The 21,713-nt window shown below is 38.2% G+C and overlaps 3 protein-coding genes across 3 annotated transcripts; all 3 read left to right on the top strand.

The window, feature by feature from the left end:
- The first annotated feature begins 43 nt into the window (after nt 1–43).
- LOC144637817 (pancreatic lipase-related protein 2-like) lies at nt 44–7,568 on the top strand. Its single transcript, XM_078496896.1, has 6 exons — nt 44–202; nt 2,765–2,999; nt 3,920–4,215; nt 5,052–5,240; nt 6,299–6,529; nt 7,121–7,568. Exons 1-6 carry the CDS (start codon nt 145–147, stop codon nt 7,135–7,137), a joined length of 1,026 nt encoding a protein of 341 aa, XP_078353022.1. The 5' UTR covers nt 44–144; the 3' UTR covers nt 7,138–7,568.
- A 1,683-nt stretch (nt 7,569–9,251) lies between these two features.
- On the top strand, nt 9,252–17,770 carry LOC144638460 (pancreatic triacylglycerol lipase-like). The gene is made up of 8 exons (XM_078497660.1): nt 9,252–9,413; nt 10,316–10,546; nt 11,766–12,056; nt 12,806–12,994; nt 13,751–14,008; nt 15,127–15,250; nt 16,680–16,862; nt 17,498–17,770. Exons 1-8 carry the CDS (start codon nt 9,365–9,367, stop codon nt 17,574–17,576), a joined length of 1,404 nt encoding a protein of 467 aa, XP_078353786.1. The 5' UTR covers nt 9,252–9,364; the 3' UTR covers nt 17,577–17,770.
- Nucleotides 17,771–18,700: 930 nt separating this feature from the next.
- Nucleotides 18,701–20,334, top strand: LOC144637803 (dynein light chain Tctex-type 5-B-like). The gene has a single exon (XM_078496886.1). The coding sequence runs from the start codon at nt 18,874–18,876 to the stop codon at nt 19,498–19,500; it is 627 nt and encodes a 208-aa protein (XP_078353012.1). The 5' UTR covers nt 18,701–18,873; the 3' UTR covers nt 19,501–20,334.
- Nucleotides 20,335–21,713: the final 1,379 nt, after the last annotated feature.

Raw genomic sequence — 21,713 nt, 5'->3', positions numbered from 1 at the left:
AAGTGATATGCATTACGCAAGACAGAGTAAACAAGTTAATCGCTCATAATTAGTGGAATTAGCTCTTGCAGATATATCAAATCAGACAGTCGACTCATTCAGGTCAGCTATATCTTGCTGAAAGCGAAGCTTGAGAAGTAAAGGATGATCATGAAAACAGTTGCTATTTTATTGCTTATAGCCATATCAGCACAAACACAAGGTACGTAGTCGAGTCTTTATTGCAATACAATCTTCATCTATCATAAAGTTTAAAGTTTTAACAAAATTAGTTTCACAACATTACTTATATTAGCACTGGTTTAACATGTACTGATTTTGCAAAACATTTAATCGGAGAAGCGGGAAAGTCGCCGGCTTTGCAAGCTATCAAAACAAAAGGATTGGACATGAAAGTTTCCTGTTTTGGAAGCAAGATTTGCGATCGAGTTTTTGCGTGTATTAAAAGTAACAAAAACACTTTTTTCATGTATGCTGCAGGTATCCTGCTGCTTTTGTTGAAATGCAAACAAAATCAGTTTGTGTTTTATGATCACAACAATTTGCAAGTGATCTGATCAATGTATAATTAGATTAAAGTGTAGTAACCAACTTAAAGCAAAAACATGTCTATATTAGTCTTGCTTTTACACATTGTCGGCAGAGAATGTTCGTTTCTTTGCAAAAATAAATCTGGACAAAAATAAGTGCGTATTTTTAGACTTACGTAACCAGTGTTTACTCAAATCATAGTTAGTCCCCTCTACTATGTTTACAAGCTTGAATTAATTACTTATCATTACGCAATTTGAAATTAGCAGAATATAGTTTTTAACGACCTTGATGATCCGTAGGTTTACAAGTTCAAGGTTTCGTCACTAAGCAGCGGAAAAGAAAACATTAACAAAACAACAACAACTTTGCCGGCCACTTCTCAGTTTCCAGACTTCATCACTTGATTTTTTGAGTATAGTGTATTGGGTCGTCTGGATTTTTTTTTAAATTATTCAGTATTTGAAGACCTACACTCCATAAAGTATTTTTCGTGTCCTTGAAATTCCACCGTTGCTGATATCGGAATTCAGCGATCTTGAGATTGCCGAAGTGGATAATAATATCTTACAAATACAGCATGTTATTAACTATTTACTGATCAAGCAAGTAACTTCAACCATATCCTACCGGTATACGCTGGATCAAATTGAACAGAAAAAGGAATTTAAGAGCAGGGACCGATACAACGTAGAATGATAATTTTTGTTTTACACCATATTTCGTATAGCCTCCCGCGCAGTCGTTTTTAGAACGATCGCACGATCGCTCCTAAAAACGACTGCGTGGGAGGCTATCAGTTCGGCTGGCCAAACCAGCCTTCTTCTGGTACTATGGGAGTTTACATTGGAACGTGTGTTTTATGTGGTGATTGCGATATTTTGCGAAATACCGGAAATACGTTAAACTAAATAAGGTGACAGTGTAAAATTAAAGATAAACTATGCTTAACTAACAAAATGGCAACACATGTAAAGTTCGACGTTTGATTCGGGCCTAAATTATCTAATATGTTTCTTCGCGGATGTTTAGACCATCAGGATCAATTGTGCTACCTTTTAGAATTAAAAAAGCTTCCCTTGCCTTTCGAATTGAGTTTCTGTTGGAAAAGATTTTTTCAATGGGAATTATATGCATGTCATAAGCAGTGTGGTTAGGGCCAGAGAAGAAAGGAGATGTTCTGTGGCTGTAGTCGGTTTAGATTGTTGTACCTTATTACATGAAATTTTCGCGACACGTTAATTTCGCGAATTTCGCGATTCGAAAAAAATCGCGAAATTAAAGTGACGCGAACAATAAGTGTCGCGAACATAACATATGCCGCGAAAATTAAGTGACTCACATTATGTCAATAATTAAGACAAATAAGTTTGGTGCCACTGAAGGAAGGAATTATAAATCTAAATGTATGTTGTCGTCAATTGAAACAAGAACAATAACTCATGCACTTACAAGCATAACCTACTTGTACTGTTGTAGCTATTGCCGAGATTTAGTCCCACCCTTCGGCTTTTTTGTTTATTTTGACTTTATTTTTTCATTAATGAAGTCCTTTTTAAAGGAAATGTAAATTGTGTCTTACTCAAAAACGCGAAATAAAAGTGATTCAAAATACAAAATTTTCGCAAAATCGCGAAATTTAAGTGTCGCGAAAATTTCATGTAATAAGGTATCAGTTTCTGCATGATTTAAATTCATCTTATTAACGTCACGTTTTAACGTCATTTAAAGTTTTTTGTTAGTACAGAAATTGAATCATCAAACAAAAGAGAAAGGAATGGTTTACAACGGATTTCGAAACGCAAACTTTTAACACATTTGTTTTTAATGGGCGCCATCAGCTATGATGAGCATATTGCTAGGGTGGGGGAGGAGTGTAGGAAAAAAAAAAAGGAATAAAAAACGTGACCGCTTGCTATACAGTGAACAGGGTCGTAACCAGACCTTTGGCATAGACGAGCCAAGATCTTGCTAGGAGGTTCTGGTGGCATGCCCTCCAGAAAATTAGAGAACTATAAGCTCTTAATAAGCTCTTTCTTAAAATTTTTTTATGAGGTTTTTGTTAAATCAATTTTGTTCAACTGGAATTTTTTTTCAACTAAACATACTTTGTTTTTAATTTTGGGTTAAAAACAAGACGAATCAAGTGCCTCGTCTTGCCTCTTGCTAGCTACGGCCCTGCGGTGAATGTTTTAAAGTGTAGCTCACTATTGTTTTCTTTTTGTCCTGAAAGCTCACCAAGTCTGCTATGGAAAGTACGGCTGCTTTAACAACAGTATGTCCATTCAAAGCATCTTCGTTCGGTTGCCACAGCAACCATCCGCTATTGGAACAACATTTCATCTGTTCACCAGGCACTCTCCCCAGTCCCCTTCAATCATTGATGATAATAACACGAGTACGCTCAGAGCCTCCAGCTTTAACATCACAAGACGAACCATTTTTGTGATTCATGGCTTTACAGGCAAGTCTTTTAGGGAACTGTTTAATACTTTTTAATGAATTAAAAAAAGAATTTCAAATAAATAAATGCCGGGAAGGAAATCGTAGTCACGAAACGTCGAAACGACCTAAAACAAAAGAAACCATAATCGTGGCGATGTTTGCAGAGACCGCGGAACCTTTTTTCTTATTGAGGTGGGGGACTTAAAGTGGGGTCTTTAGAGACTTTTCTGTTAGAAAGTCTTTATTGTTTAGGAAATATTGGGGGAGCTAAGCCCCCCTCCCCCCCCCAGCCCTCTAGCTCCGCGGTCCCAGGTTTGGAAGTGTTTTAACATAGGCTTTAACCATTTTTCTTCTTCGTTTTCCCCTTAGGTGTGAGTATGATTAAGAAGATGTATAAAAAACAAGTGACAGTCTTTTATTGCATTTTCTAGCACCAACAATAGAGCTAACTCTCAGATTGATATGAAGGGCCGCAGATTCTTTTTGATTTGATGAAATTCAAAATGTCATAAAAACACCGCCTTTCATGTTTGATATAATACTTAATTGTTTCCGCTAAATTCCCAGCTCTATATAGGTTTTAAGATCCTTTTGTCTTGGGTAACCGGCATGGCTAATGGAAGACATGAAAACATGCAAGTGTGATTTTAGTTTCCACTTTGTTCAACCACGCCAATATTTTTTTCAATATTTCCTCCTTGTAATTTACTTTGCCAATGTATGTATTTTTAATTTCTTGTGTTAGTTTTTTTAAGGTGCCAAGTTAGTTCTTAAAAATAGTTTAAATTCGTGGAAAACACCAAAATGCTTAAGAACATTTCTGCTATTGTAAAAAAGGAAAAAAAAAATCCAAATAGATCTATAATTTATTTTTGGATGTAACCTGTGCTACTGTGCACACCAAGACAGAATCTTACTATCATTTGTTTTTCCGTTTAGAAAGTATTAATACTTGGGCAACACCGATGAAAACTGCTTTCCTTAGTCGAGAAGACTGCAATGTGATATTAGTTGACTGGTCACAAGGAGCTAAATTTCCTTATGGACAGGCCATTGGAAATGCACGGCTAGTAGGGGCTCAGACAGCAGAGCTCATAAAGTTCCTGATATCCAGTTCTTCCGGTTCTCCCGGTTTTACCAAGCGATTCCACATTGTGGGGTTCAGCCTTGGAGCTCATATTGCAGGGTATGCTGGAAGCTATCTGCTGGCGCAAGGAATGAAGCTTGGTCGAATAACAGGTAAAGCTCCAACCTCGTTCCCATGGTACCTCTATCCCGGTTCTGGGGACACCCTGGGAACGAGTTTGGTAAAGCTCTTGGGAGTTTCCCGAAAGATAATAAATAAATTTAAACTTCATTATTCTCTGAGTGGATCATCACCAATGTGTTGGTTAGATAAATGGCGGCCAAAGCGAACAAAATGACGTACAGTGTAAATACTTCATACAGTCATGACCAATTCTTTCAACTATTTGTCGTAGCGAATACTTCAGTCCGTGAAGTATGAATTCATTTTTTGTCAAGAGTAGTTTCAGACAATAAAAAAGCGACAAAGGAGCTTAATTACTTCTACTAAAATAATAAAACGCTACTGTTATTAAAACATTCTCTTTCCCGTGTAAACAAGACACTCGCAGATAAACCAATTAGTTCTAATGCCCTTTCGCTTCAAGCTCAAAAGATCAAATAAAAATCGTATCAGTGTGTTACAGTACTTACTTACTTACTTACTCCTCTTCGTGCATGGGTGCACATGTACATAAGGCCTCAATCATCAGTGTGTTAGTACGGACCAAAAATCATTTTTTACTTATTTAAATGAAGTATCCTTAATCCTCTGCAGGATGCAACCCTTTGTCATACTTATTCAGGCTGCCCTATCCTTGATAACTCCCATACATTCACTGTGGTTCACCACATCTTCGGGTCAGTTTATATCTATTCCGTGCATAGCTCGGAATGACTCACGCTCGGAACGATTCTCCTAAAAGTGATCTGTTAATTTTTCTAATCATAACTGTAACTTATTAAATATTTTAATTATTGTCAATTATTGACGTCATTTTCGATGTCAGGTTTGGATCCAGCTGGATTACTTTTTACCAACGTAGCAGCCGCGGGTCGATTGGATCCAAGTGATGCTGAACATGTTGACGTCATTCACACAGATGCAGGAGGGTTCGGGTCTTACCAAAATGTCGGACACATCGACTTTTATCCTAATGGCGGTAACAAGCAGCCTGGTTGTCGTTTCAACATATTTAGTAAGTTTAAGGCGAAAAAACAAAACACCAAACAGACACAAACAATGTCACATGGTACAACTTTTTCGTATGGGACTTAAAAACGCGCGCTTCTCGCGTCGTCAAAAATCGCACACAGAAGTCCGCACAACTTTCATAACACAACATTGTCTGTCGCTGCGATTGCTGACTGGTTTTAAAAAATGCTTCAGAATTCTACGATGTTTTTCGTGTGGACACAGAAATAGCAAGCATGTTGTGGATTAGGGGCTTGTTATAATCTTGTGGCATAACGTAAAGTTGTAGGCCTTGTTCACACTTAATGCCCAAGCACTGGTTCCTGAACACCGGAAAAAATAGTGTCGTGTTCACACACATAAAATCAAAGTACCCAAGTACCATTAAGTGCCCAAGTACAAGGCCTGGACCTTGTACTCGGGCATGGGCACCGTGCCTGAATTATGGCGTGGGTACTTGAAAAAAAAAAGTATGTTCACATTAGTGCCAGCGAAAATCGTACTCGGGCACCGTGCCCAAGCACCCAGTGTGAACACAGCCTTAATCGTCGGGCTTATCAAGGCCTAGAGTTTTCCGTCAAGCACATATATTTTATTGCTACTTTGTCATAGAAATAAGTTTTGGTGTCTCCACTATCAATATTCATGTGCGCAATCTGATTTAGAATGTGAACTTTAAGCCCAGTCTCTGATATCCGCCTTTTCCCAAAACGTTGTGGAATTATACACACTCCCGAGGGATTGAATAGACCAGTCTCTGAACTCCCTCTATCGCGTGCCCTTTATGGGGGTTGAACACAGGCGCTAGAAGAGAGAGTCCAGGATAACTTGCATGCACACGCTCAGAACGAACCAATCAAAAACGAAGAGTTTGGTGTTACTTGTTTGTGACGCGCGCGCTAGGAGTGACGGATAGCGATTTGTGTTTTGGCCTTATCTTTTAGTATGGTTCAACCAATATAAAGGGCGCGCGGAAGAGAGAGTTCAGGGAGAGAGAGTTCAGGGACTGGACTAGGAACCTTAATAGGGCGTTGGGGCATTTTGTTGTTGTGTTCACACCAGACCCTGTCAAGTCCTTGGCTTGTGATCACATGAGGGCTCCAGAGTACTACACTGCATCAGTATCAAACGTATGCGCGTGGAAAGCATATCCCTGCCAAGACTACGAACAGTTTGCACAAGGATATTGCCTGACGTGCAATGGCATATGCCCCTCCATGGGTTTTGATGCTGATCGTGCTAACCGTACTGGGACGTTCTATTTACAAACAAACTCGAAAGCGCCATTTTGTGGTAAGTTGATTTCTAATATAAATTGGTTTTAATGCTACAGCTAGAGATTTTTTTACTCCTTTACGTATTCAATTTGCTGTTAGATTTTTGTACTGTCGATTTTTTATTTTACCCACTTGCGTTGATTTGATTTAGTATTGCTACTCCGTCCCATTTGTCTGATCAAGTAACACCAAGTAAGGATTGAGTGTGCATTGCTGAGTTAAAGAAGCACGCGAAAATTTTTAAGGACACGAGAAAAATGCGCCTCGTACTTCCCAAGAATTCTTAAAACTTCGAAAATCACTTAGTTAGCTCAACAATCATAGGAACAAATTTTCTATATCGTTTATAAGATGATAAAGAAATTGGGTGGAAAGGGGCTAACCAGAGTTAAGCGTTGTCAGTAATGTCACCCCACCCACTCCTCCACAGTAATGTCACCCCACCCACTCCCCCACCTTCACCTTCGATCCCGGGAAATTGGAACGGACTTACCTCCAAGCAGTTCAGAAAAGGAAAAAAATAAAAAGGAAACTTTCTGAGATATCAATAGTTTCCTTCTTTAAATACTGCTAATATAAAGCCATTTGTTTAACAATTTTATTGCAGATAAAACACCCCGTTGAAAGAGATGTCAGAGTGAAGAGTAAATGCTAGGCTGACAACTGATCATTCAACGACTGCTTTGATATATATTCATTGTTACACAGTTTTCAAATATGCATTGTAAACTGCATGTAAGGGTTAAAAAACCTTTTTAATATTGGTATAAAAGTAGTAATCTATGGTCTATACATGGTAAAAATTGAAGTTTGTAAGTTTTACTTTCTTCATTATTCTGTTCAATCTAAATATTAAACTCAATTTTTTCCGAGTCAGTTCCCCGCCAAAAAGTGTTTTCTCGCGGGGGTGAGGTGGGGGTCAGTGTGCTCTTAGTTCTGACTGATACGTAAACCTGAAGAAATAAATTCGCTTTGATAAATTGTCATGTTTTATATAATACAGTACAAAGTACAGTATATAAGTGTGTGTTTTTCAATAAAAAATTAAAAAAATTGTCCTGTTTTCTGATCACTTTAGCGAAGAAATTGTTTCTGTGATGTCTTCTTTTTGATGACTCAATTAAAAAACATTCCATTCTGACAGGAGAATTTTCTCTTAAAAAAAAGAAAAATTGCCCTAAGTGTACCGCAGATCACAGAAAACTACTGACGTTTTCTCGAGGTATTCCTAAGAATTACGAACATCACTCGAAGATTTTTCCGAAGGAAGCTCGAAGGCTTCCGAACATTCTGAAGATAACCCAAACATTTTGGAAGGCCTTGTAAGAACAGTAAAAGACTTTCGAACATTTTCTAGAATTGTTCTTAGGTACTTATAGATATTGTGATGTTATTTTAGATATGTGATATTATTTTAAGTCATGTTTGATGTTGATAATTGCCCGTGCAAAAAACTATTTGAATCATCTCATACAATATTTCTTACTTGGTGAGATGAAAACAATATTCGACCATGGGTCACTATAATGTACATAATTCTGTGAACTTAAGAATCTGAGTGTGAGTACAAGTTATTTTCTGAAATACCCAAGCTTAAATCCCAGAAAAGGCTGGTGAAGCAATGGGATTTGAATACAAAACCTTTGCAAGATTAGTATACAATCTAAGCTTTCAATTTCTTTTAGTTAGAAACTTCTTTCTAACCGAAAAGGACCTAGACGGCAAAGAAAACAGACCAAAACACTTACAATATGTCTCCTCACCGCTGCATTAAATAAATACAAACCAAACAAAAGTATACTTTTCGTCGATTTGAAGTGTTAGCTTTTTATTCATGAAACAATCAATTTAGTTTAAATTACTCAGCTGTCTTCTTTTCATGAGAAATGAAAACTTAATGTAACTTAACCAGCAAACTTTATTTTTATGGACTTTTAAACATGGCAGCCTTAAGGGGTTAGCGTCATCTTTTAAATCGTCTTACAATAATATAACTGCCTTTAAAGGCTCTTTCTAACAGAACAAAGCACCGATGACTCTCCACTATGATTTTAGCTTGGAGACCTCAGTTAAATTAATAAAAAAGAATATTTTTTTGTTGAACAACATAAATAAAGAAATACTGAGATATCAGACCGCCTTGTGAGGGGATATCGACAGCCGAAAACAAATAATTTTATCGATTTCTCCGGCCTTATTACACTTCGGTATATTTTACATTCTCTATTAAGCTGGGCAAATAAATTACTTTTGTATTTCACCTTGGGATCTATTACCGAACTACGTAAATTACTTGTGCAAATTGAAAGATTGAACTGACGTAGTAGGTTAGACATGGTCTGAAGTTCAAAAGAGTCCGACAACAAACAGAGAAAGGTTTAATATTGAGGAAGTCAAAGTATCATTAAATGGAGACAAAAAATTATTTGTTTTAACACGCTAAAGAGCAGTTTAGGTAACATGAATATTTGAAAAAAAAAATACAAATAAATAATGGCACAGCTGTCTCTTTAGGGTGATAATTCTAAGACTTTTTAAGATTTCAAAGTTCTTTTAAATTGCTTTTCAAAAACTGTCCATTTTAGTTTTTTTACAACAACAGACTAATTGTAAAAACGTCATCAAATGCTTCATCCCACTTCTTCTGACGTTCGCATTTTAAAAATCAAACACGATCATTTTTCATCGAGTCAAGTGAAAGGTTTTTATTCTTCAAACAATCGATTTAGTTTGATTATTCAGCTGACCTCTTTCACTGGCAATGTAGTTTTATAATACAGTTACTTAACCAGCAAAGTCCATTTTTGACTCGCAGTAAGCTAAGCCGATCGAGAATCACATTGGAGCCAAAATGATCTTCCTTGCTTTTGTCGTCTGTCTATTTGCGGGTTTAGGAAACGGTGAGCATGGTATCCTTTATTTATGTTATTAATTTTTAAAAAACCTTCCTGATTTTCCCTTTTTGTAGCAATCATGCATTTTAAAATAGGTGTTTGTTCCTGGCAGTGCTTGACATCTTAAAGCAAAGCTAAAGATATGCTGAGTTTGTTTTCAAGATTACAACACCAATGTTTCTTTATTGGTGCTATAAACCTTGCTCACTTATATAGCAATTTTTAATTGGTCAGGTAAAGTTTGAAGAAACGGGATGTCTAGGCAAACTGCTATGCATTGCACCCTCTGCAAGTTTTAAAGACAGATTGATCACGACCAGAGAAATTAAGATTTGTTTTGATGTACGCACGTGTTAAATAACATTTGGCCAATCTGTCGTAAGATTTGTGCTAAACGCCATTAACGAGAAACTCTGGATCTACTTTGTAGTTTAAACCCGGAATTATAACAATTCAATTCAATTTGATACAAATCCATATCCTTTCAGTTATCAAAACAATGTTGAATTATAAAGTAAGTTGTTTTACTAATTAAAGAAACTCGAGCTTGTGTCACTGAGTTAAAGTCTTCCTTGCAATTATTTATATTTGTGTAAATTTTAATTTTTGTTTTCAGTTTTCTTTTAGTTAAGGAAAGACTGCATATCATGGCCTTTCGAATTCCCGACAGTAGATACAAAAATAACGCTGTTAACGTTCGTAATTTCTCCTTCCCACCCCAGAAAAATTCCCCAAAGCATTAAATGCAATATAGCCTGTGTACAGCCACACCCTCATGTAATAAAGTTTCTCCAAATCTACACTCTGTCCTGATTGATGTGTAATTTCATCGTCAACAAAATAAATTGATCAGGTATTGAAGAACTGATGTACATTTGTTAAATAATACGTTTGCATTTGTGCTGTAGCTGCCTTTGAAGTTTGCTATGGAAAGTACGGATGTTTTAGTAAAGAAGAGCCGTTCAACAGCATAGCTTTGCTTCCCGCTCCGCCAGCGATTGTTGCTCCAAAATATCGCCTCTACACCAGATCCAACCCAGACAAACCGCATTTTATTAACGATGACGATCTGACCAAACTTCAAACCTCAAACTTCAGTGGCTCCAAGAAGACTGTTTTGGTTGTTCATGGATATATTGGTAAGATGGGGGGGGGGGGGGGGGGTTACACGGGACAGTTGCGACAACGATTTTTTTTATGCAACAATGTTACCATGGTACCAGGGACTATTTTTCTCGCAACTATTGACTCAGCAAAACGTTGCCAGTTTTGAAGTCAAAAACTCGCAACGTGTTGCCAACATTTTTTTTCGCGATTAATCGTTGTTGCAAGTTGTCCGTGCAACAACCTTAATACATTTCTTATATCAAAGCATACTAAAGCAGTTCTCTTGTGGTGTATTATTTCAACTTTTTAAACGGGTTCTGCTTATGCGTATGAAAGTGTTACGAGTAAATATATTTCAACAATCATTAACAAAAAGTGTTGGATCTCTCGTTTCTTTTGTTTTTATCATTGACTTCTATATTCGGTTACCCTGGATACCAGAGGACTTTTCTCGGGCGTGGTGGGTTACTCTTCGGCGGCCGAAGGCCGTCGCCACGAGTGGCGAAGTCGCGAGAAAAAACTTTTCGCGCGGGTCACAATAGAGACATGACCGACACTGGAAACCACGGAAGAAAAACCTCTGGCACCCAGGGTAATAATCGGTGTTACTGAAGTAAATATGTTGCGTTTGGGAAACACGTACTTTTTAAATCAATTGTTATGTCTTAGTCTTTGGTTTCTTTCTTTAAATCATTTTAGCATCTTTTTTATTGGTTTTGATTTCTTTTGAGTACGATTTGGTGATTCTCTGACGTGATTTTCGGACACGAAGACTTAATTCCCGTCATACTTTCAGGTTGTGGTCATTAAAAGACATACACTTTGAAAAAAAAAAAACACTCAAGTCCTAGTTTTATACTTATAGCTTTAGCACTCTTGGAGTTATGGAGTGAGGAAGGGCATGTGGAATCCGTCCCTATCTTCCTTTTACCGTATAAATAGGCTTAACTGACTGGATCATTTTTAAAGGTAAAGCTAGAGTCGACGATTCGACTAATGACGGCACTTTATAATGTTTGTCATGGTGATCGTCAAGTCTGTACTATTCCACACTACATAATATTTTTGATAAACTGTTCACAGTCCCCCATCTTTCCGTGAAGTCGTAGAGATCGATCGTTATGTTCGACGGGCCGCCATCTTGGTTCCTGAACGCGAATGAAAAGTGGGGAGAGTGCAAAAACTCCGTGGGTGAAGATGCCGGGTGTTTATTTTTGACGATTTTTTATTATTATTTTACTGTACATGCAGAGATTAAACCCAAATGGATGGAGCACATAAGGGATGGTTTACTGAGGAACGTTGACTGCAATGTCATTTTAGTGGACTGGTACCCAGGTTGCTTCCCGCCCTATATACAGGCGACAGGGAACACACGTCTGATGGGAGTCATGATAGCAGAGCTGGTTAAGTTCCTCATTTCTCAGACCCAAAGCTCAGTGGACCTTTTTCACATCGTGGGATTTAGTCTTGGCTCTCATATCGCTGGGTACGCTGGAAGCAGATTGCAACAGAACGGTCTGATATTAGAACGAATCACAGGTAGCTTACACTCATAGAGTACTTTATGTTTGAGTCCTAAATTATTTATTTCCTTGACTTGTTTCTGTGTTTTGAGCAGTGAAATGATTCATTAAGACGGATTCCGTCACATACATAAATAACCAAAATACTCATAGCAAGGTGAAATTTTGTATACTGTTTGAAACAAACTGTAATTCATTTCTATAATTAACCGCGCAATGAAAATTGTCAAGAAAGTTGATGCCAAACCTCGTTAAAAAAGCTTAAAACGTTTGTTATTCTGTTTTGAACTGACATAAAACGTCCATTTTAACAAAAATGTGGAGAACTTCAAATTGTTTTTTTTTTCTCGCGTTGTCAGCTTGAGAGCTTAAATTTCGGTAAAATTCTGATGAGCTCTTAATTCTGCCTATACTGCTCGAATGTTCAGCGGAAACCGTCTCTACAGTCGAAATCCGTTCTGCATGCAATTGTAACTGAATCAGAACAGGCATATATGCTGCTCTTTAAAACCACTCTCTTTAAAACCGCACCAAGTTAAGTACGTTTACCTGCACTTAGTGCTGGTCGCATGTAATTTTTTATCATTTATATTTTACTCCAAATTCTGATTGCGTCGTCTCCTTTTGCATGTTATGATTGGCCAGCTGTGATAACTTCAGTCTAGGGAAACACATCGTTTTAGGAACAAAAACAATTTCTTTACAGCATAACTTTTCCTTTTTCTAGTACCTCTCACTTTTGTGGTTCTACTCCCTCCTCCCCAGGCCTCGACCCCGCTGGACCACTGTTCGCGGCGACGGATCCCGCGGTGAGACTGGATCCCACTGACGCTCGATTTGTTGACGTCATTCATACAGACGCCAATCGCTGGGGCTTGTACCAGGCCTCCGGTCACATCGACTTTTATCCTAATGGAGGATTGAATCAAGTGGGCTGCTCAAGCATCACAAATAGTAAATATATAAATAACAATAATGGTTATGTTTTAAATGCAAAACAGACCCGATTAGGATTTCGGTTCCTGATTCGAAGAATTAACTTGACGTCGATTTTGTGCCGGAAAAATTGTGAAAGCAAAGTTAGCCAGTTTGTTTCTTCTCATTATTTTCTCTTGGTTCTTCTCATACATTATGAACACGTTGTTTTCTTTGTCTTTTTCACATTTGCACCAAAACGGCTGCCTATCTCATTGTGACTTCAACGTATATTTATGCCTAAACGGAAATAAAGAACGCTCTATAATCCTTATGAAATGGGGACTGAGAAATCGAGTAATGTTCAGATTTCAGATCAAGTAATTATATTTGAACGCTGGCCGGCTCACTGCGTTGTGTTAACGGACAAGACGACACTTTGCTCTCACAGCGCCTTTCTCCCTTTAAAAATATAAATGGGAAACAACAACCTGACAGAGAAACCTTACAAATTTCTGGGTGAAACCGGCCATAGACTAGTATGCCATCTAGAGGGGGAGAGGGATACTAGCTAGGGGGGACGCTAGGGGGTAGCCTGCGTTGCAGACAAACTTACACGGATAGAGGATTATACCGGGGTTTAGTTCGTCTGCAACGCAGGCTAGCTAGAAAGATGCGAGAGTCCGGGTAGCCAGGGTTTATCTTATAAATGATCACCATATTATTAATTCTGATGACATGCAAATCAATTATATTTTAACTTTCTTTTTATCTCATAGCTTCTTTTCCTTTCAGACCTTGGTCCTATAGGTCCCCTTGTGTGCGATCATTTCCGAGCACCGGACTATTTTATCGAGTCACTGTCTCCGCAGTGTATGCAGAACATGAAAGGTTTCCCTTGCCATGACTCAAATGAATTTGATCGCGCTCGGTGTCTTGCTAACTGCAAAAATGGAGTGTGTCCTGAAATGGGATACAACGCTCCTGTTCAGAATGGCAGTCAAATACTTGGAAAGCACTTCTTATACACTATGACAAAGGCGCCATTTTGCGGTAAATATATATTACGTTGTTAAAGTATTGGTATTCAAACGTTATCGAGTTGAATTTAAACAGATGCAGATAAGTGTTGTAGAATTTAAAGCGCAAGTCAGTTCATATTCTTATTGCACCGAACAAACTAAAAAGAAATACAAATTGCGCCTTGTAGTCAAGGGATCTTGATGTGTGAATGGAAGGGCTGGCAAGGGGGTTCCATCACCCCACCCCTTCCCCCCAAAAAGTTGCATATTGTACGTGGTCTTGGGAACTAATTTTTAAGTTCATGTGTGAAATTAAACATTGCATTCCAAGGCGTTTCGTTTTCAGCGAACTTTAGCAATAGCGCGTTACTCTTAGGAACAACTATATATTTGTAAAAAATGTTGTTGTTAATCATCGTGGTAGAGTACAATAATAACAAAGAATTTTTTGTTTGTCTCACGACGTAGTGTCACTTGTGATGTAGATCGCGATGTAGATCACGATCAGGCGATAAGGTCGACTGGTCGGGTGTAACCTTATAAAGCACGCTGCTGCACTGTGATTGGTTGTTTTCAACAGCTGTGATTGGTGCATTTCGATCCTCGCTGTTCCGGTGTGCTGTTGTTCCCTCAGGGGTCCGCTGTCGTTCCGTTCTCCTGGTGTTGTGTTTTTTGATCGTGGGCATCCATGCTTCAGGAATTTCAATTCCACTATCCCTGTTGATATTGTTAGTGTGAAGTCTTATCTGAATTGCCTCTTTGACCCTGCGTGTGTACCAGTGTGGTTCACGATCAATAAACTTAACATCATTCCAAAGGGGGTAGTGTCCGGTGTTGTGGGTGTGCTCTGAAACGGCGGAGGTCCTGTCTTGCATAGGTCTTCCAGTATCGCCGATGTAAACTTTGCCGCACTCACAGGGAATTCTGTAAACAACGCCATCTTGTTTAGTCGGATCAACGGCGTCTTTCGGCCGTACTAGGTGTGATCTTAATGTAGTTTCCGACTTGAAAACAGCGCGTACGCCTTGTTGTTGTAGGCAGCGTCTAAGTTGTTCGGAAAGACCTTTGACACAGGGTAGAACCGCAGTAGATTTAAACTCGGTCGTAGGCTCAGCACTGGTGCTATATATTTCTTTGGTTTTATTGCAGTTCCTTACTATACAGTAGTCAGATTCAAGACCACCTGGTCGTTTCTTGTTGGCTTACTGCGGGCTCATATCGTGGTGAAATTGTTTGGGTCTGACGGGGAATCGGATTCCGTTCAGCTTCATAGGTATTTATTTATGTTTAGCTTAAGATTTGATTCAACAACAAATGTTAATGATGTTTTACAATAATGTTAAAACGCTTAGTCTGGGCTTTCGAGCGTAAACTCAATACAAGGCAACGTTCCTATATGCTAGGACCATGTTTAAAACAGTATATCGGTACACTTTGTTTATAAACTTTTAAGGTTTCATAGTAAGTGGTTTGAACCCAGAAGTATCAGTAGTTCGTATAGTGTGATCATCCAGGTGAGATCCAGGTGAGAGTAGTTCTGAGAAGAACTGTTGTTGGTGACTGACGTTTCGAAAACCTGAGCAGAACTCATCTTCAGAGTCAAGTGAAAAGTTGTTGTCAGTCGATGATGTTATAAGTCTGGTTCGTTGATGTTGATGGTCTGTTTAAAGGTTTCCTTGAAACCACCCCGATGTCAGATCAAAAGATAATAAAAGATGTTTTTTGTTGAATTCACTTGCTCTCTTTTTCGTTTAAAAGATGAGAAGTCTGATGAAAGAAAATAAATACGTTAATGTAAATATGCTCTTGTTACTTTCCTCGAGATATATACCCAATAGAAGACCAGAGGACAAACCACTTAGCAAACTTAGATCCAAACGCCAAAATCTATCACCCATTTACAAGCAAAACCTGTATAGCCAGGAGCCCATTACCCGAAGTGAGCAACTTCCATACTGAGTCTGTGAAACGGCGTTTTAATAAGTAAAGTTATCTTAAGAAAAATTTCCCCGCTAATTGGTTTTGGATAGTCAGTCACAAAAGATTTCGTTATAGAATGTTGATAAATGCTCCTCGTTTACCTGGGAAGTTAACATGGCGGACACATGCGAAGAATCTTTTTTGGAGTGTTCTGGCAGCATTTCGAGCGACGATTTCAGTACATATACCAGCAAAGTAGTAGCTGACTTCATTGGGATAGTAATTTTCGCGGGTAAGTGTCGGTTAAAAATAACTTAACTTGTGAAAACGCCGTTGTACAAATATGTGGAAATTTCACGCTCCGGAGATTTCGCAGATTTTTGGTCTAAAGTGTTTTGAAATTAGTGGTAGGCAACTTAACCCTAAATAAACATTATCTTTAAACATCAAAAGGAAATTATAAACTTAATTTGCGGATAGAAATAAACCTTAACAGTTTCAGTGCTCTTATATAGCAATTTTTATTGGAAATGGACTATTATTTTTAGGTTTCCTGCGACATAAATATAAATTTTGGCGGTTCAAAAACCTGGTAAAATCCGTGACATATGGTAGCCTGCAGAATAGGCGGTTTTTTTTGCGGGTCGAAGCGCGAAGTGCTAGTTTTTATTTTGCGGGTCGCGTGGGGGCGAGCGCGAAGCGCGAAGGGAAAATAAACCAAACACGGTATGCTTCTTTGGGTGGCCTTGAATGTTATTTGTTGTTATTTGTTTGTATTAAAGCCGTAATCTAAAACGTGGAAGCGATGAAACGTTTGTAATGCGTGGCACAAGAAACGTGGGAACGCTGGAAAAAATCCAAGTGCAACAGAAGTATTTTTCCTGGTTTTTGAAATGGAAACTCAGCAAAGTTACAGTTGAGCCGGGATGGACAGGAAAACAGACAGACAGGAACAACAAATCTGTGTAAGTTGATGTCATATCAATGAGCACTGTCGTTATATGATGAGTTTCCGTAGCCTGTTCCAGGCTCCCGGTAGTTGAAGGAGAAAGCGAAAACGCGGGCGAAAACGCGGGCGAGCGAGGGGGACGGAGGCGAGCGAAGGAAAGCCTGTCTCTTTCCTTCGCTCACCTTCCTCCCGCCTCATTTTTTTCCTCGCTCGCCCGCGTTATTCGCTCTTCCATAACTACCGAGAGCCTGGAACAGGCTAGAGTTTCCGTGGCTAGTCTTAACTTACATGATCTGTCTTATTTTATTCACTGGCACATGAATGAATAAGTCTGTAGCAAACAAAAGCAAACTATTACAAAAGAAATTCTGGAAAAATATATACAGAAACAGACTAAACATGAGTAAGTTTCGGCCGGTCTGGTCAAACTTAAAGATTAAGCAAACATATTTGGTTTTTAAACAGCCCAGTCACAGCCAAACATTGGTACCGGTGCTAAGGTGTGTAAACTGGTCATCTTCAGGTCAAGATTTATTTGTAGTCGTGAGGACCCATGTCTCTCACGGCCATCATAACAGTGCTTGATTCTCTATGCTAAGAATTACAAACAGTGATATTGTAATAATTTGTTTCATTTTATTTGTCTCACAGATATTCAGCTTGTTTCAACGCTTATGTTGGAAGTAAAGGAGTGACCAGAGATCTTCATCAAGGAGATGTATCCTGTTGATTCCCTCCAGAGTATTTACTGTAGTAACGAAGTAGCTAAAAGAAAAAACGTCTGTTACACGGAAATAACATTAGCCAGCTTCCGTATCTTGTATTGTATTATCTGTTTAGAGTCTGTGATTAGAAAGGCAATGTAGAGGGCATATGAAAAGAAAACTGATGAAATAAAAAAAAATTAAATAAAATAGAACCTGAGTAGCCGGTTTCAAGTCTAATAATATATGCCACCGCGAAATCTTTGATTCAAAAAGCCAGAATATACTTTAATCTCTTTTTACAAGCCTAGTTGCGCATGTAGCTTTCCTGATTGAGGCTATTTCAAACAAAAGGATCGGTAAGGATCATGTCGTGTTAAGTTCTGATTTTACATTGGTTTATTTTACTTGTATTTTGTCAAAATTCTTTTTTATCTGAATTAACAGTATTATAAAGTTGACAGAATGTATGTTACTTCACACGTCAACTTTCGATTACGCTGTGAATCACCTGAACCAAAAAGAAAAGATTTATTAAACAAGTCAGCAGTGATTATTTTAATTTCTATGGCGTTTCTTTGCTACCACTTTCATTTCATTCTCTGTCCAAGGCCTATAACATACTTCAAGATCAGTTTTAGCCCCGGAATTATTTAAATTCCTTACGGGTTTTCAATGGCTACATCTACAAACAAAAAAAAGGGCTTAAAAGGTGGATTAAAAACCGAACGTTTTCGACCAATCCCGGGGTTGATGACGACTTTTAGTCGAAAAACATTCGGTTTTTCAGTCCACGGGGGGGGGGGGTTAAACGGGGGGGGGGGGGGCTTATAATTATTTTTTTGTATCCATGATAGCCTTGGGGGGGGGGGAAATTTTAAGCTATTTTACCTTTTAGCAAACATTATGTTGAACAATTTTGGAATTTGAAGACAAAAATGGTCACTATAATCTGGCAGGTGGTGAACAATATTGAAAATTATTTTAAATTTATACCCTCTACCCTAGCCTCTGCAGGCACCACCCTTGATCCCTGTTCCCGTTAATTAAGCTAATAAGACACGAAAATGAACACCCAGCTAGCAGAAAATTTTAATTGTCGGGCAATTAAAAGTGCGGTCAGCAGAGGAATTTGTCTTGAAAGTGCATTCTTTTTGTTCAAAGCCGTGACTTAATGGTGTAATTTTAGAGTTATGACATCTAACTACTCAACCGATGATAAATTAAACTGCGGGAGAGCTAGGGTACTTTAGGCAACGTATTTGTTTACAGTTCAGGACGGTTGTTACTCTCGGTTATTGCCCGATCGTGCAGTAACATTTCATGTTAGGAATGGATTTCGAGCCACGACCACGTGTTCTGAGCTTTCAATCAGTCCAATCATTATCTGACGAAGACAATTATGGCGCTTCAGGAAGGCGTCCGTCTGAAGCAGGCAGCACGACCTCATCTCGGCGAATATCGACGGTAAATCCACAAGGCAGAAAAACCTCCAAGGCCGGAGCTTACGTCTCTCCGTATCGTCTCTGGCGGAGACTTTCCGACTCCATTCGAGAACAGTCGGCAAAGGGTGGTCAAGACGACGAGAAAAAGCAAGAGGTAGAAAACACTTACCGAACCGAGCCGAAGAGAAAGTTTCCGGAGAGAGAAGTAAAGGAAATTATACAAAACAGTTTAGAAGCATTGCTTGGTGAGCTCACCTATAACGCCACAGAATGCGGTTTTTTGACCAAGCTACTGAGCTCAAGAATTATCGAACAAGTCAAGAGTCTTAATATCGAGCGGTATAAACTTGTTTGTTTGGTCAACGTGGGATCAAAGCATAACCAAGGGCTCAGGGTCGCTAGCAGATGTCTGTGGAACGCGGATTTCGACACGCATGTAACGGCTAGTATCGAGAACCGAACGCTATTCGCTGTGGCTACGGTGTATGGGGTTTATTTTGAGTAAATCAGCACTGAAATCTTGGCGATGACAGAATATAGTTTGTATAAATCACTTAAAACTATTATGGTAATCTTATTACGGAGAAACAGCAGGACACCTCCAATTAATCACGGCGATACTGCACCGAGTCTATTGTTCCATTTGACGAACAACTACATATGAACAGTTTATTCATGTATTAACCCAGTTTTATCCATGTCAATAACAGCAGGAAAGTAAAAAGATGCTTTTATTTCAAAGGTAACCAACAGGAAATATTTTATCTCGTGCCAAATAATGAATGGAAGCCAAATGACGTTGTGACAAAAGGACAGTTTATGTTATTGTTAGTTACGCACGCTAGCTCCTTGCCAACGGAAGTTTCTCTGAATAATAATTTATTAATTCAAACTTTCTACGAATAATACATGATTTTCTCGAACAAGAAGGATGCGAAGTTCTAAGACAGCCAAAGTGGGATTATTGAAAAGTTTCCACCATAAGAAGAAAACATAGCGTGACTCGAAATAACTCATCATGTAAATTTTTCTCTCGTGCTTTTGCGCGGCAACAAAACATTGATTCGCTTTAGTGACCTCAGTGTCGAAATGCACTTTATTACATACACCGGGATACAGAAATTGTTCTTCTATATAGCTAAATTGTGTTAATTTTGTAGCAGAAACAATAAAAGGGTTAAATTTGTATCAGCAGATTGTTCCCAAGTTTACTTGGTACTACACTATAACGAAAACTTTATTCTAGCAACAGTTCGATAGCCGTTGTACTTTTATGGTCTTTTATGTAAAGGACATAATGAGAATTTTCTTAGTCAAAATAAAACTTTCATACTTAACAAATGAGGGGGTAAAAAAAAGGAAAAAAAAAAAAAAAAAAAAAAAAAAAAAAAAAAAAAAAAGAAAAATAAAAACAATACGAGAGAGTGTATGTGATCTGTGTCCAATACTCGTTTAGCCTTTTGGAACAATAACCGCTCCAACCAAAGCCTATATTTTATTTTTTTTAATACATCTGCATATATGAGATGTGTGGGCGGCCAATATTGTATGACGCCATTTAGATCCGCTGTGGTCAAAGGCAACCATTAGCACAGGGCAACCACGCATGTCAGCCTTTGTATAGCTAATCGAAGCTAAGTTAATGCACTACGCACTGCGACTTAATTTTAAATGGCTCTGTGTATTAGATGCTTTTTGTTTGTTTCTTTACGTAATTTAGACAAAGCCAAGCGATTTACAGTTTCAAGTATCAAGCTTGATCTATAGATACAGGTGCCTTAATTACCGTTTTTACTCCCAGCTATTACTGCATGATTTCAACAATACTAATGCCGCTGACTTATTTTGAGATAAAGCGAGATTATGAAAAACCAGCGGCTAAGTTGGTTGCTCGCTTTGATTTAAACTACCGCTGTTTAAATTAGAAAATAAAAACCCAAGCCGCGACTATCTTTTACATTTCGAAAGTAAAGACCCAGTAAAAGGTATTTTTGGTTTTCTCAAATTTTAAATCTTATTAAAAGAAAAACGATAATTTTCCGCCCTGAAATATATTATCGTAAAAACAAAACTAAAGAAAAATTGTAAAATCCAGCGTTAACGTAAAACCCACAAAACAGCTCTTAAGAATTTTGTTAGGAGAAAAAACCTTTTTAATATTCAACATCGTGTCATTTTGCGCCTCGAGCCCTCAGTTGCTTTATGCGCTGGGAAATCGTTTCGGATAGACCAAGCGATCGAACATTGTACGTTCGATAATTAAAATACTACTTGGTTCAAATTTTTGAGCCAGATTGGTGACTTTTTTTTTAGCATTTTACGGGCCTTGGTGTGATCGTTTAGCCGGACCACCTGCAATATTCATCATGATGTTTAATCCTTAACTTTGGCCGGAGGTTTTACACTAACGGTACACCCTTCCAGTAATAGAAGAAGATAAATATACTGTAAAAGAAAACTTTTAACGTTTGTTGTTTTGTCGATCGTAACAGAAAGGTTCACAATCATGGCCATCGCAGATTCGAAATTCAACACTTTGCTATTGAACGTTGGCCAGACTATGATAGATACGTCTTCGTCAATTTTGAAACAAATATTAACAAATCGTTGTTTTTCATACATATTAAATAGCTAGCTTTTAAGGAAACATAAGGTCATTTTATGATGCCCTTGAATTTTGAATCAAGGCACACAAAAGTATCGCACTTTACAAAATAT

The sequence above is a fragment of the Oculina patagonica genome, chromosome 14 (assembly GCF_052425735.1).
Source record: "Oculina patagonica isolate OP01 chromosome 14, crgOcupat, whole genome shotgun sequence".
Lineage (NCBI taxonomy): Eukaryota > Metazoa > Cnidaria > Anthozoa > Scleractinia > Oculinidae > Oculina > Oculina patagonica.
This window is presented reverse-complemented; position numbering and strand designations above follow the sequence as displayed.